The sequence below is a fragment of the Arachis hypogaea genome, chromosome 13 (genome assembly GCF_003086295.3).
Source record: "Arachis hypogaea cultivar Tifrunner chromosome 13, arahy.Tifrunner.gnm2.J5K5, whole genome shotgun sequence".
NCBI classification, from domain to species: Eukaryota; Viridiplantae; Streptophyta; class Magnoliopsida; order Fabales; family Fabaceae; genus Arachis; species Arachis hypogaea.
This window is the reverse complement of record NC_092048.1, coordinates 45,279,579-45,293,631: the sequence shown is the minus strand read 5'-3', so window position 1 is coordinate 45,293,631 and position 14,053 is coordinate 45,279,579. Positions and strand designations below refer to the sequence as shown.

Here is a 14,053-nt window from a genome sequence, read left to right as displayed (position 1 = left end):
AAAAACCCTTAAAATCTTACACCACACTCACCCGGTACCTTGGACATGCACGAAATAGTCTATCTGGGTTCTCCGCTGTCCCAGACTTTCTTATCGCAGCCTTCAACCCACATAAACATGATTCCTCATGGGGTTTCCTCCGGCTTCGCATTGAGGCGCTGGAACCATTACTCCTGTTCGAGAACAACGACACACCGCCACCACGACCTCCATTTCCGGCCTCCATCGTTGCCCCAAACCACCAACTTGAACACGAACCCAGCTATATGGCCATCTGATTGATGAAGACGACCTATTTATCGTGGAATTTAGGATTATGTTTCAAACACTTAGGGACTCATTTGAACTGTTTTCTCAAACTTACCTTGTCAGCAACACGTCATCACACGTGGGCCTCTTCCACGTTGGAGGCTAACCACACACATCAGCAACAGTTAGCCATGTCACCAACGCAGTTAACGAAAGGACAAACGTGATTAACTCGTGTAACTTTCGAAAACTCTTTTGATTAACTTTATCTTTCGGGGACTAATATGGAGATCGAGGTATCTTTCGGAGACGATTTTGAGTATTAACTCTTTTTAAAATTTTGGAACGAGACAATAAGCATGGCCCCTAGAGTTAGTTAGTACGCCGTTTTTTTAATTAAACAAGCACAAAACGTAAAAGCCCTAGAATAGCCTCGGACTCCATCTCTTCACGTCTCTACAGTTATTCTTCGTCGTTTCTGCAGAGTCATAGCGTCGCCGCCGCTGCTACAAGAGCTCTCGCCTCTTTTGTTCTCGCTGTGAAAGGTACACAATGTGTCCCTATCTGTTATGTTGTTCTTTTCATCCTGTCCTATTTAATCTTTCATTGTTAATGGGCAACGAGTGTGTTTGGTGCAATAATTTTGTTAGGGTGTCTAAACTAGTCTGGTGTTTCTGTCTTTAGATAAAGCTTGATTTTATTCTACCACTTATATTCATCAAGCTTAATCTTGGAACTGCACGATGTTGTTGGATGAGAGCGAGTTTGATGTCCACTTGAAGCTTTGGGTGCTTCGAATTCCTTGCCAACATTGCAAACTCGCCACTCGAATACTCAATGGGTATTCCCCTAATTCTCTCTCTGTCTCTTCATTTGTGTGTGTGTGTGTGTTTTTTTTTGTGTAATTGTGCGTTTTGCAGCTTTTATATTCCTAATTAGAATTTGAGTTTGGTTGGTTGTGATTGTGCAGTTACATGCTTGATAAGCCCCGGGTCAAACCCATCACTGAGGACCCGACATGTTGTAAAAACCGTTACATTATTCTCTCCGAGAAAGTTCAGAACCAAGGTATGAATCTATGTTTTAGTCCATGAATGAGTTGAAATTCTGCACTGATGTTCAGGTGTGAGCTTGTGAATATATATAATTTGTGTTCATGAAAAGTGATTATGAATTGTTATTTGTTTTGCACTATTTAATAATGAATTTTGGTGAACTTCTTGTTGCTGACTTGATTTGGATGTGGAGCAGATTTATCTGATATTCCGAAGGAAAAGCTCGATGAGCTTAAGGGCTTGTGTGAGATTGAAGTTGTGCCCTACTCATTAACACTAGGGTATTCATATTGGAGTGCTGGTGAGTGCCACTGTTCTCTTGAAGCATGCTGCATAGTCTATGGCAATTATTGCATGGGCCATGGAATTCAAAAAACTCTTTGTTAGGACTACATTAATTAGATATTAAACAATTAAAATTTTTTGTACTTCAAATTCACTATCAACTATCATCTCTTAAGTATTGGCATACCAAGTTTGCATGGACCAATTCTTTCATTTCCGATCTGATTTCTGGAAAACATGCATCACTTTTACATTTATGCTAAGTAGTTTTCACAGGATCAGCATTCATATGATGCTCTCTTTGTAATGATTGAATTGTTTTATATGTTGCCCCTTTCTTTCTTCCTGCTCATGTTTATGACCACCTGACAAATATCTTTGTTGATAGATCATGTGCTTAAGCAGATACTGCCTGCTGGAGTTGAGGTTCCCTCATCCTTTGAAACAATAGTTAAGTATTTATTTCATTTTTTTCCCTGGTATCTGTCTTGTATGGCTATATTACTATAATGATTCTGATTCTGATTTTGATTCTGATTCTACTGTTCTTTGATGTGTGTATATCCATCCAATTTTGCATGTTCTTTGAAATGAGCTAAAAGCATATTCTTTTTTAGTTGTTAAACATTTATTCTTTCAGGGTGGGATTGTAACTTCTTAAATTTTATTAGTTGGTCAGTCACTAATGCTAAGCTAACATTTGTCCTTCTAATGCAGGTCAAATTGCCCATTTAAACCTACACGATGAATTACTTCCCTACAAAGATGTTATTGCAAAGGTTATTTTTGATGTATGTTTTCTTACTTCCGGCTTTAGTTTTAGCTTTTACTTTTCAGTTACCTTTTCTATTTACATCCACTAGATGAACTAGTCACACTTAATTGTTAATTGTTAGATCCTTCTGCCCTTCTCATCTTCGTCTGGAATAGCACTAGACCAGCTTTTGTTTAGGTATATGAACATAATGCTTGCTGCAGTATCAAAGTTATGAAATTTATGATGCGTCCTTTCTTTGTAACATTTTTCTATTTTGAAAAGTAGGCTTTGAATCCTCTGTTCCATTGGATGTGAGGGCCTTATTTTATTGCTGCTGTCTTCATATCTCTGTGTTGCTTCATGCTTGTATGAAGCAAACTGAATTTTTATTTTTACCAACAATAGATAATACAATAATGTCTGTATGTTTGAATGGCATGGCCTTTGTGACATAGACGTCCATTCAGTTATTCATCCACAAACTTGGTCTTTATAGTGTCAAGCATATTGTTTTATACATATTTCTCCTATTATTGTTCATGTTTTAACTATTTATGCAGAAAAACTATCCAAGAATCAAAACCATTGTTAATAAAGTGGGAACCATTACAAATGAATTTCGTGTTCCAGAATTTGAAGTTTTAGCAGGAGAACATGATATGGTTACAGAAGTGAAGCAATATGGTGCCACTTTTAAGCTTGATTACAGTTTGGTTTATTGGAATTCTAGATTGGAACATGAACATAAAAGATTGGTTTCTCTGTTCCAACCTGGAGAGATCATTTGCGATATGTTTGCGGGTATAGGTCCTTTTGCAATTCCTGCAGCCCAAAAAGGATGCCTAGTCTATGCAAATGATTTGAATCCAGATAGCATTCACTATCTGAGGATCAATGCCAAAGTCAACAAGGTCGAAGATCGCATATATGCATACAACACGGATGCTAGAAAATTCATCTCCCAGCTGATGGAGGTGCCAACTTCTGATGTTAAATTAGAATGTAATGTTCCATGTCTGAATACATGTGAGTCATGCAATACAAAAGATGATGTTGAAACAAGTGCGGAAACTGCCTTGCTAATTGGTAATATCTTTACAGGATATAACTGCAAATACTGGTTTGGTATCTTAACATGTTACCTAACACTGATATTTTTCTTGCAGTTGATAGAAAGGGCATAGGAGATCGCAATAACAACAGTTTAGAGGATGTAGAATGTCCATCAAAGCATGATGATACATCTGTAACTTCTGCTAAGAGATCTTCTAGTAGTTCCCATGAAGGTATTCTTGATACCACTGTGACACCCCGAGGATATCACTAGTACAGTGGCTACCTGATCTTATAGTCTCAAATTAATTCTGCAATTTCTGTTCTGGAAATAAAGAAATTTAACATTGTTGAACAGTGCCCCTTCTTAGTGAGAAACAATTAAAGTATTCAAAATACTCTTAAGACTGAAATTAAAGCCTGATAAAGTTGTTTTTGTTTACAGAGAATGGAAAGACTCATGAAACTGATAGCTTTGAAGGTGGCGGGAAAAGAGGAAGCCAAAACAAGAGAATGAGAGGTTTCGAGTTCACTGACACAAAAACTTGGGAGCATATTGACCACGTAATAATGAACCTTCCAGCATCAGCTGTTCAGTTTCTAGGTACAGATGTAGTGATGTCATTGGACGTAATGTAACTTATTTTTTTTAAGGAACTTTCGTGTAAGACTCTTGTTGTCTTCCTATGCTAGGAGTTTCATAACTCATTCTTTGCTTTGCAAAAAACTCTCATTATCTTTGAGATTTATTGGCAGATATCTGACTTAAAAAAATGTTCTGCCAGATGCATTTAGGGGATTAATCCAGAGGAAATATTGGAAAGGAAATCTACCATGGGTCCACTGCTATTGCTTCATTAGAGCAACTGAAACTCCAGAGACGATAATAGCTGTGAGTTCCTTCTACTGATGGTATTTCCCATTTTCTTTTTCCTATGTTTGGTAAGAATATCAATGATTTCATTGATTTGTGGTATTTACAATGTTTTGCCCAATCGGGTGGCTTAGGAGCCTGGATTTTGTAAGACAGTTCGCAATGGACACTGATCAAACTCTTGCTTCACTTATTTAGACAGTTAATTTTGAACTTAATTTTGCAGGTGGCAGAGTCTGCTTTGAGTGCCTGTATACAAGACCCAATATTTCATCGGGTTAGGGATGTAGCTCCAAACAAGGTATCAGTATTCAGTACTATAGATCACTGCTGTTCTTCTATTTGATTTGTGTTTGTAGAAACTATAAAATATCTGTATTCATGATCTTTTTCTATTTACTTTGCAGGCAATGTTTTGTTTAAGCTTCAGGTTGCCAGAAGCATGCTGTAGGGAAGATGATCAATAACAAGAGCATGTTTTCTTGATGCTGCTGAAGAGATATTAGGTTTGAATGATTTATTACTCTAGTTTTCTGGGTATAACAGGGCCATGCTTGTGTGTAGATCGATTCAATTCCGTGCCATGCTATCTGACTCAGAAAAGCATAGTTAAAAGTGAAAAATCAGCAAAAAGAATAGGTCACTCTTCACATTGTTTCCTTTTCCTCTTTTCCCTCTTCACACACACACAGACACACACACACACACACACTAACTCTAGGGGCTTGTTGATTCTTCTAGAAAGAAGTTCTTAGCTTGCCTAATCATATGTTGTGATGAATTGGTGACTGTTTTTGAGCAATGATTAAAGCTGTAGATATTTCCCCAGTTATATGAGAGTTAGTATTTTACAGCATCCTACTTTATGTTCTCAAGCTTTCCTTAGTGATTGATAAACAATGTTGGGATTTAAGTTTGGGCAGTGTTTTACTTAATTATTATGCTCTGTTGTGTTTCCAACGCTATTGTCCTTTCTTATTATTAGGAAAGTTGGAGTTTTTGTTCTTGGAAGTTATATGAGAACTCTTATCTCCATACTATGCAACTGTCTTTAGTAGTTATTGCTCTCAATTTGGAATTATGTGCTGTCAAGGACCAAAAAAGAAAAGAAATTACGAGTAATTATCAAGTTTAAGCAAATAAAACTTTCACAACTTATCTTAGTCACTCTCTATGATGAAAAAAAGCCTAGAAAAAGGAGTAATATCTTATTATCTCATATTGCTTTATTTCTTTCGGCTGAAAAAATATATAACTAAATCTTACATGGTATGCATACTCTCTGCTAATGGAGGATTAGATTTTGAAGCAGGTCAAAGGTAATCCTCAATATTTAAGTGGTCTCAATTGGTTCAGATGAAAACGCAAAATAATAAGAAAGGAGAAATCAAAGATGTGGGAACATAGTGGATTATACAAGTGGACTAGTTTATACTTGGTTTATCATAGTCTATTAATCAGAAGCTCCAATTCAAAAGTTCATGCATGCTTTTAACAATTATTTGTTGATTCGTTAATTGTTGCAATTTGAAAAGTTTTCGCAGTTGGAAACAAGTTAATACCGCAATGAAACAATTTCCTAATCCCCTAAGTTTGGAAGATAGCTGTATCAAGTATTCTGGCCAATTTGAATATCTTCATAAGTGACTTTTCTTAATTTTTTACTTATGAAAATTATAACATTAATGTTTGATATAATTTTTAAAATTAAGTTGTAACTTTTAAAAAAAAGTTATTTAAAGTATTTATAAAAAATTTTAAAAAATTTTTTTTATAATATTTTTTTATTAACTTTTAAAATAAGTATTTTTATGACTAAAAAATTAAATATATAATAATTTATTTATAAGCTATTTTTAATATAATTTTTTACGTTTTAAGTTGTTTTTTTTTAAAATTTTTTTTAATTAAGTTGTTTTTCCAAATTAACTTGTTTATAAGCTAATTTTATTTTATTTTTGCTTCTACTTTTAGCAAAAATTGATTTTACATTATTCTTTTGGTCTAAACTGCAAGAACTTGAAGCTGAATATACTTTATTACCTACGCTAGCTTGACTTAGAAGGATCCAGTATAGGGTAATCATTAATCATTAAGTTATATATACTTTCATTCCTAAATACTTGGGTGGGATAATAATTTTTCCAAGGCACTACGTGAGTGACGTAAAACGAACTAATATACTATATTATAAATATGCTTTCATATCATGTCGTGTGAGGATAAACACTCCCTGCTGAGCCAATATAATTTTCTAAAATTGAAATGCTTCTAATGCGAGGCAAAAAGGGAGCCCCTAAACTCCTTTTTTTTTTTTTTATTAAAGTTCTACTTTGTTATATATATATATATTATAGTAGATTATATAAGTATTTAAAATGAGTGGTATTATTTGATACTAACTCATTGTGTGTATTACACACACACACAATAAAGCAAGATAGGATAATAATTTAATAAGATAATAGTAATGTACACGTAAATTTAAGGTGGAAAGTGGGTGATTTGACGACCCTGTCCCTCTTCTATTCTAGTCAATTACCAGTCAATGCTAAAAGAGTCTTTGTGTATTGTGTCCCCATTTTGCATGCATTTATCTTTCAAAGCAATCCCATTTGAATACGTGAGCATGAAAAAGAATAGTGAGATAATAATTCTCCATAAACATTGTAGCTTTCAAATTGATATGTTATATTCTCATAAACATTTAATGTATAGGTTCTTTTTTAATATATATATAATTTCTTAATACAATCTTAGTTATGAAATATGAACTAAATGCTATTATTATTATTATTGAACAAGAGTTTAAGACAAATGCAACACATGCTGGCAATATCTGGCACTTCTTTAACTGAGTTAAGTAACGAATCTTTGTTCCATTTCCCTCCTATTTATTTTTCTTTAAAATTTTCTTGCAAACCAATTCTTAGTCCTTTGTTTTACCTTCTCCATGAAGTCACTGAAACCACACGCGCACACACACACACAAGAACAAACACTAAGAAAGAAACCTTTTCTTCCCTTTTCAACTATAAATTCTGAAACCAAGAATCATAACTTCCCCCCTTTCTCTCTTTCTCTCTCAGTTTCTTCCATTTCATTGATTCTCCAATTTGTTTGGTTTCTTTTTCTGTCATTATTCTTTGAATCTCTGCTTATTCCAAAGCATAAAACTCAGTATAGAAAGAAAGAAAGAACATGGCAGAAGAAAAAGCAATATTCCTCATTGTATTGTCAACTATGTTCTTGTGGGTTTCTGGGGTTGGAGTAAACTGGGGAACAATGGCAACTCACCAGCTTCCACCAGAGAAAGTGGTTAAGATGCTTCAAGAAAACGGTTTCGATAAGTTGAAGCTGTTTGATGCAGAGGAATGGATCATGGCTGCACTTATAGGAACTGATATTGAAGTTATGTTGGCTATTCCAAACAATATGTTGGAAGAAATGAGTAAGAATCCAAAGGTTGCAGATTCTTGGGTTGATGAGAATGTCACCAGTTACTTGTACACTGGTGGAGTAAACATCAAGTTAAGTATATAGTTCAATATTTGATCACACCATTTTTCACTGTTTCTTTTAATTTTTCTTGGTCAAATTCTTGATGGTATATTCCAAACTTTTCATTGAAGACAACTGTTAGAATGGAAGAGTTTATATCATACTTTAAAAACTAGCATTCTTTCTTCTGTTTTGAACTCTATGTTCTTCTTTGATTCTTGCAGGTACATAGCAGTGGGGAATGAACCTTTCCTTAAGGAATATAATGGCAGCTATCTACAATCAACTCTGCCAGCTCTGAAGAACATTCAAACATCACTGAACAATGCAGGGATTGGATCAAGGGTGAAAGTAACAGTTCCATTCAATGCAGACATATACTATTCCCCAGAATCAAATCCAGTTCCTTCAGCAGGTGACTTCAGACCTGAAGTTAGAGACCTCACAATTGAGATAATCCAGTTCTTATACTCAAACAATGCACCTTTCACAGTTAATATCTATCCCTTCCTTAGTCTCTATGGAAATGATCATTTCCCATTTGATTTTGCATTCTTTGATGGCAACAACAAGCCTCTAAGGGATGGCAATTCGGTCTACACCAATGTTTTCGACGCGAATCTGGACACGCTTCTCTGGGCTCTAGAGAAGGCAGGGTACCCTGAGATGCATGTCATGGTTGGTGAAGTCGGGTGGCCAACTGATGGTGACAAAAATGCTAATGTCAAGAATGCAGAAAGGTTCAATATGGGTTTGCTCAAACATGTTATGAGTGGGACTGGAACTCCTAAGAGGAAAGGCACAACAATTGACATTTATCTATTTAGTCTTATTGATGAGAATGCTAAGAGCATTGCACCTGGTAATTTTGAGAGGCATTGGGGCATCTTTGAGTTTGATGGCAAACCAAAGTACCAACTCGACTTGAAAGGTAATCTTATATATTGTTGTATTTGTATCTTACATAATCTAATATTGACATTGGTGTTTGTGCAACGTAGGTATGAACGAGAATAAGGGTCTGGCTCCTGTGGAAGGAGTGAGGTACAGGGAGAAACAATGGTGTATCTTAGACCCTGATGCTGTTGACTTAAACTACTTGCCAGATAGCATTGACTATGCTTGTAGCCTATCAGATTGCACTGCTTTGGGATACGGTTCCTCTTGTAATGGCCTAACACTTGAAGGGAATGCATCTTATGCCTTCAATATGTATTATCAAGTGAACAATCAGAGAGATTGGGACTGTGATTTTTCTGGCTTGGCTATTATAACAGATGAAGATCCATCTCAAAAGGGTTGCCAATTCCCTATCATGATTATTTCTCATGCTTCTTCTTTGGCTATGTATGCAGGTTTTGCCGACATGTTAAAGAGCACTTTGTGGTTATATATTTTTGTTATGTCTTTTTTAGTCCTTTAGATGATAAAGATTTGTAAAGTCATTATTAAAGGATTTATTTTTAATTACTTTTACTTTCTTTTGAAAAAACAGCTATGCTTGTAAGTGTGTAAATTTCTTTTATGAGCAAGTTGTTGAAAGAATTCTGGGATATTCTTATTGGGACACTTTCTTTTTGCTTTTTCATTTTTCTTTTTATCATTAAAAAAAAATTATGCTATTGCAACTTGATAAGGTGGATTATCAAAGAGTATTTTTAGAACAAAGGAGTATAGATAAGATGTGTAGTTATGTTAGCAGCATGTGTGTAATAATCTAGCGAATCGAAGACTAAGTTATCTCAAGTTATGTTAGATAAATTGATTGTAGTATTAGATATAGTACTCTATTTTAAAGAAACAAAAAAAGAAAAATTGGTCATGCCATATTGCCATATAAAGGAATAAGTATAACAACTCTTCCTCATCTCACAGTTGATTTAAGAAGGAATAGATCCAACGAACAATAATCAGATCCAATTATGTGGTTCTTAAAAAATATAAAAATATACAATAAAATATTATTTTGACTCTTAATATTTTTTTTTCTAATATTAAAATCATCTTTTTATTTTTAAAATTGCTCCAACGTTACAACAAATTTTTAAAATGATCATTTTCTTAAAATATTAATTTATAAACGAATTTATTCTTAATAAAAATAATATACAAAAAAAATCTCATCCCATTGTAATCCCAAGACATACCATAATATCCCATTATGGTATAGTTTAGTAAAGCATTTATTTTTCAAAAAATAACTTAGAAAAATTAATTTTTAAAATATAATTTTTTAAAAATTATAATATTTATTTTTGGTAAATTAAATTAAAAATAAATTTTGATAAGTACAAACAACAATAATTGTATTTGGTAAAATAATTTTTAAAATTTAAACATACTATAATAAACATAAATATAGTAGTAACTTTTTAGATATTTATTAAGAATAAATAGTCAAAATCGTCCCTGAAAGATACCCAATTTCAATTTTGGTCCTCGAAAGATAAAGTTAATCGAAATCGTCCCCAAAAGATACACGATTGGTCACGTTAGTTCTTCCGTTAGTTGGATGATGACGTGGGGGCTAATGCCACGTGTCACAAGATGATTGGTTGACGTGTCAGCTCACTGACACCTGGCATGCCACGTGTTAGATCAGTGACACGTGGCATGCCACATGGCACTTGACATGTAAAAAAATTATTTATAATCAAAATAATCCTTGAAAGTTCAGACGCAAGTCATTTTCATCCCTGAAATTTTAAAAATTAATCAAATTAGTCCTTATATATATATTTTTTAATTTTTTTTTGATAATATTAAATTTAAAATATTTTTTAATACTACTAATTTTAATAGAAATGTAATTGACAATCAAAAAATTAGTAATTGTATATTTTCTTCTTAAAAAATTTTCAGTAAAATTATCTCTCTCCTTTAATTCTTGTTAAAATCTCTTTTATTCTTTTCTATTCTAAAACCTTTTTCTTACATTATTACATTTTGCTGGAATATATATATATACACTCAAAATTGAAATATAGGTATTTGTTAACCTAAATAAAGTTATATGCTAAAAATCAAAATTTATGTATGTTAACCTAAATGAAAGTAATACCGTAATGAAAAAAAAAAGATGTATAAATTTTTATTAACTTTGTTTAGGTTAACATACATAAATTTTGATTTTGAGCTTATAACTTTGTTTAGGTTAACAAATACATACATTTCAATTTTGAATATATATATATATATATATATATATATATATATATATATATTCTAGTAAAATGTAATAATGTAAGAAAAAAGTTTTAGAATAGAAAAGAATAAGAGAGATTTTGACAAGAATTAAAGGAGAGAGATAATTTTATTGAAAAAATTTTTAAAAAGAAAAGATACCATTACTAATTTTTTGATTGTCAATTACATTTCTATTAAAATTAGTAGTATCAAAAAATATTTTAAATTTAATATTATCAAGAAAAAATAAAAAAAATTATATAAGGACTAATTTGATTAATTTTTAAAATTTCAGGGATGAAAATGACTTATGTCTGAACTTTCAAGAACTATTTTGATTATAAATAACTTTTTTACATGTCAAGTGCCACGTGACACTGACCTGACATGCCACGTGTCACTGAGCTGACACGTCAACCAATCTTCTTGTGACACGTGGCATTAGCCCCCCACGTCATCATATGCCACGTGGCACTTAATGTGGCACGTCATCATCTAACTGACGGAAGGACTAACGTGACCAATCGTGTATTTTTCGGGGACGATTTCGATTAACTTTATCTTTCGAGGACCAAAATGGAGATCGATGTATCTTTCAGCGACGATTTTGGCTATTTACTCTATTTATTAATATATGAGGTTATATTAAGACTTTTTTTAATTTTGATAAGTACAAGTCAATTTTGAAAAGCTCCACTTTAGGTGTTTTTAAAAGTACTCCTATCTTTTAAAAGCTGCAAATATAAGTATATAGTCTTTTTGACGGGGAAATTCAGGCTAATTTTTTTATATGAAAAATATTGGTGTTTTTGTTGGAAATAAAATTATTTGGTATAATTACAGGTGGGTAGATTTTTTAGGTGGGAATCATCAACACGTGGGGCCGTATTGAACACGTGACAATATCCTGACCAACACATGAGGGCGTATTGAACACATGTCAAGTTACAGCGTTTTCTGCACATCCACAATACTATAATACACTAAAAATGTCAATATTTAACTAAAACACAATCTCTATTTCCATATTAAAAATAATTTCCGCGAAAAGTCACATACAATTGTCCTCATGTGATATTGATAATTAAAAATCGTTAGATAACAATTTAATCAAACATGTCAAATCATTTAACAATTTTTAACTAACAAAAATAATTGCACATAAAATTTTACTTCTTTTTTATTTACCAAACACAAAACAAAAAACTTAAAGCACAAGCACTTTTTTTTAAAAAAAAACTTTACTAAACTAAACCTACATTTACCACTGTCATTCTACAACTAATCCTAATTCTAATTTTCCCAAGACCCTAACACCAAGGAGCAGGGGATTGAAGGGATTTTTGTTTCATAATTAACTGTTATAGGGATAAAATTACTAAAAAACTAGTACTTTTAATTTAGAAAAAAATTTTGAAAATTAAAATAATATTTTTTTTAAAAATCCAATTATCAATTCAGTCAGTCTATCCCATAATATTAACTAAATTTTTAAAATGGTCCTCTAGATTTAGTCCGTGTATCAATGTTGCCCCTCAATTTTCAATTGCACTAAATGTATCCTCCAGTTTGAGTCCCGGGCTACATACAAATCCCTTTACTCAATTTCGGCGTGAGCCAGCAATCAGGCGCTGACCTAGCCCTGCCATTGCCATGTAGGACGTCTGAAACGACGTCATTTTGCTTGTAAGCGCAAAATGAAAAAGAACAACATTGTATTGTTGTGCAGGGGGTATTGAAAGGTTTTTTAGGTAAGGGTCATCATTCACAATTCTTTCTTCTTCTTCTTTTCTTAAACCATTTTTTTCTCCTCCTCCAGAAATATCGCGATAGTAAGGCACCTTCACAATAAGAATTTCTCACTTTGTTAGCACGAGAAGGAAGGATGCCAACCATAGGAAGTTGTTGAAGCAGAGGGTACGATCATGGTGAGTATAGACGAGGTTAGCAATATTGTTACCGATTGAAAAAAAAATTTGGATACTCATTGATCATTCTTTATTTGAGTTATTTTTTGAGGTGATTTTATTGCATTTATATTTTTATTAGATTATTATGTTATTAGATTTTTGTGGTTATTATGTTTGGGAGGGATTTCATTTAATCTGTTTTTCGATGTATGAAACAGGGAATTTTTTTTCATGAATGTTACTCATGTGGAGTTTGATACACTGTTAGTGCTGCATGTATTTAATTTGTTTATTTATATATGTTGGAGATGGATAAAGTTTTGGATATTATGTTTCATCATAAAATTTTTTTAAAAAGGGTGTTGACGAAAATGTGGGGTACTATCCTGATAATAGAAGATGCTTGGGTAATCTTGAGGTGGATAGGTTGGATGTATTTTATCTGAGAAACTACTTTAAAGAGCTAGGTTATGACAGAATGAAGGAAGGTTAGTGGCTTGTACCTGGGAAGAGCATGGAGTTGGATTTAAGGAAGTTAAACACTAATGCAGAGTTAAGAGAGATGTGTCAGATGGGTTCATAAAGCCAGGATCTTATTGATGTTTTTATTGAACATGAGGTTTCATCACCTGAACTGCTACAAGGGAAGGAGATTATGATCTATGTTGATGATCAAGTAAGGGATGTTGGAGAGCAAGCAAACAAAGATACCGCATCCGTTCCACACCATTGTGCTAATCCTAATGCTAAAAAAACTCCCACTGTTAATATTAGTCGACCAAGTGACCAAGTACCCAAAGCCTCAGTTATGGTGCCTAAGGAACAACAACTAAAAAAGAAGACTAAGATAATCCCCAAATTAACTGAAACCAAAGTGAGCAGGAGGTATTGCTTGAGGTCTGCTGCTGTGGTAGGTTACACAAAGGGTCAGAAAAAATCACAAGGTAGCAATATACCTGTAATGTTGTTGTCCTCTGATGAAGACTCCTCTAATTCTGATGAGAGTGCAGAAGATGAGCCCTAAAAACCAGTTAGGGAAGACAGCTTATCTGATTTATGTGTTGGGAACCCTATTCCTTCACGTAAGCAAAAATATAGAAAGGAAAATACAAATAAGAGTGCTGAAAAGGGTAATGGTAAGGGTTTGGGGAATGAGAAAGAGAAGATATGTGTTGATGATGAC

General features: G+C 33.2%; 2 protein-coding genes across 4 annotated transcripts; both read left to right on the top strand.

Annotated features, from left to right (window-relative positions):
* The first annotated feature begins 630 nt into the window (after window positions 1-630).
* LOC112738264 (tRNA (guanine(37)-N(1))-methyltransferase 2) lies at window positions 631-5,129 on the top strand. Of its 3 annotated transcripts, none has more exons than XM_025788629.3 (12): window positions 631-794; window positions 934-1,090; window positions 1,220-1,317; window positions 1,501-1,605; window positions 1,978-2,040; window positions 2,307-2,368; window positions 2,907-3,432; window positions 3,513-3,632; window positions 3,845-4,003; window positions 4,185-4,291; window positions 4,500-4,574; window positions 4,681-5,129. In XM_025788629.3, the coding sequence occupies exons 2-12, from the start codon at window positions 993-995 to the stop codon at window positions 4,738-4,740; spliced, it is 1,473 nt and encodes a 490-aa protein (XP_025644414.1). In that variant the 5' UTR covers window positions 631-794; window positions 934-992; the 3' UTR covers window positions 4,741-5,129. The 3 variants fall into 3 exon arrangements, with proteins under 3 accessions (XP_025644414.1, XP_025644412.1, XP_029147427.1); XM_025788627.3 differs by having other exon boundaries at window positions 2,307-2,380; XM_029291594.2 differs by having other exon boundaries at window positions 638-794; window positions 973-1,090; window positions 2,307-2,380.
* Window positions 5,130-6,578: 1,449 nt separating this feature from the next.
* Window positions 6,579-9,342, top strand: LOC112738263 (glucan endo-1,3-beta-glucosidase 8). The gene is made up of 3 exons (XM_025788626.2): window positions 6,579-7,803; window positions 7,999-8,705; window positions 8,776-9,342. Exons 1-3 carry the CDS (start codon window positions 7,475-7,477, stop codon window positions 9,195-9,197), a joined length of 1,458 nt encoding a protein of 485 aa, XP_025644411.1. The 5' UTR covers window positions 6,579-7,474; the 3' UTR covers window positions 9,198-9,342.
* The last annotated feature ends 4,711 nt before the right edge of the window (window positions 9,343-14,053 follow it).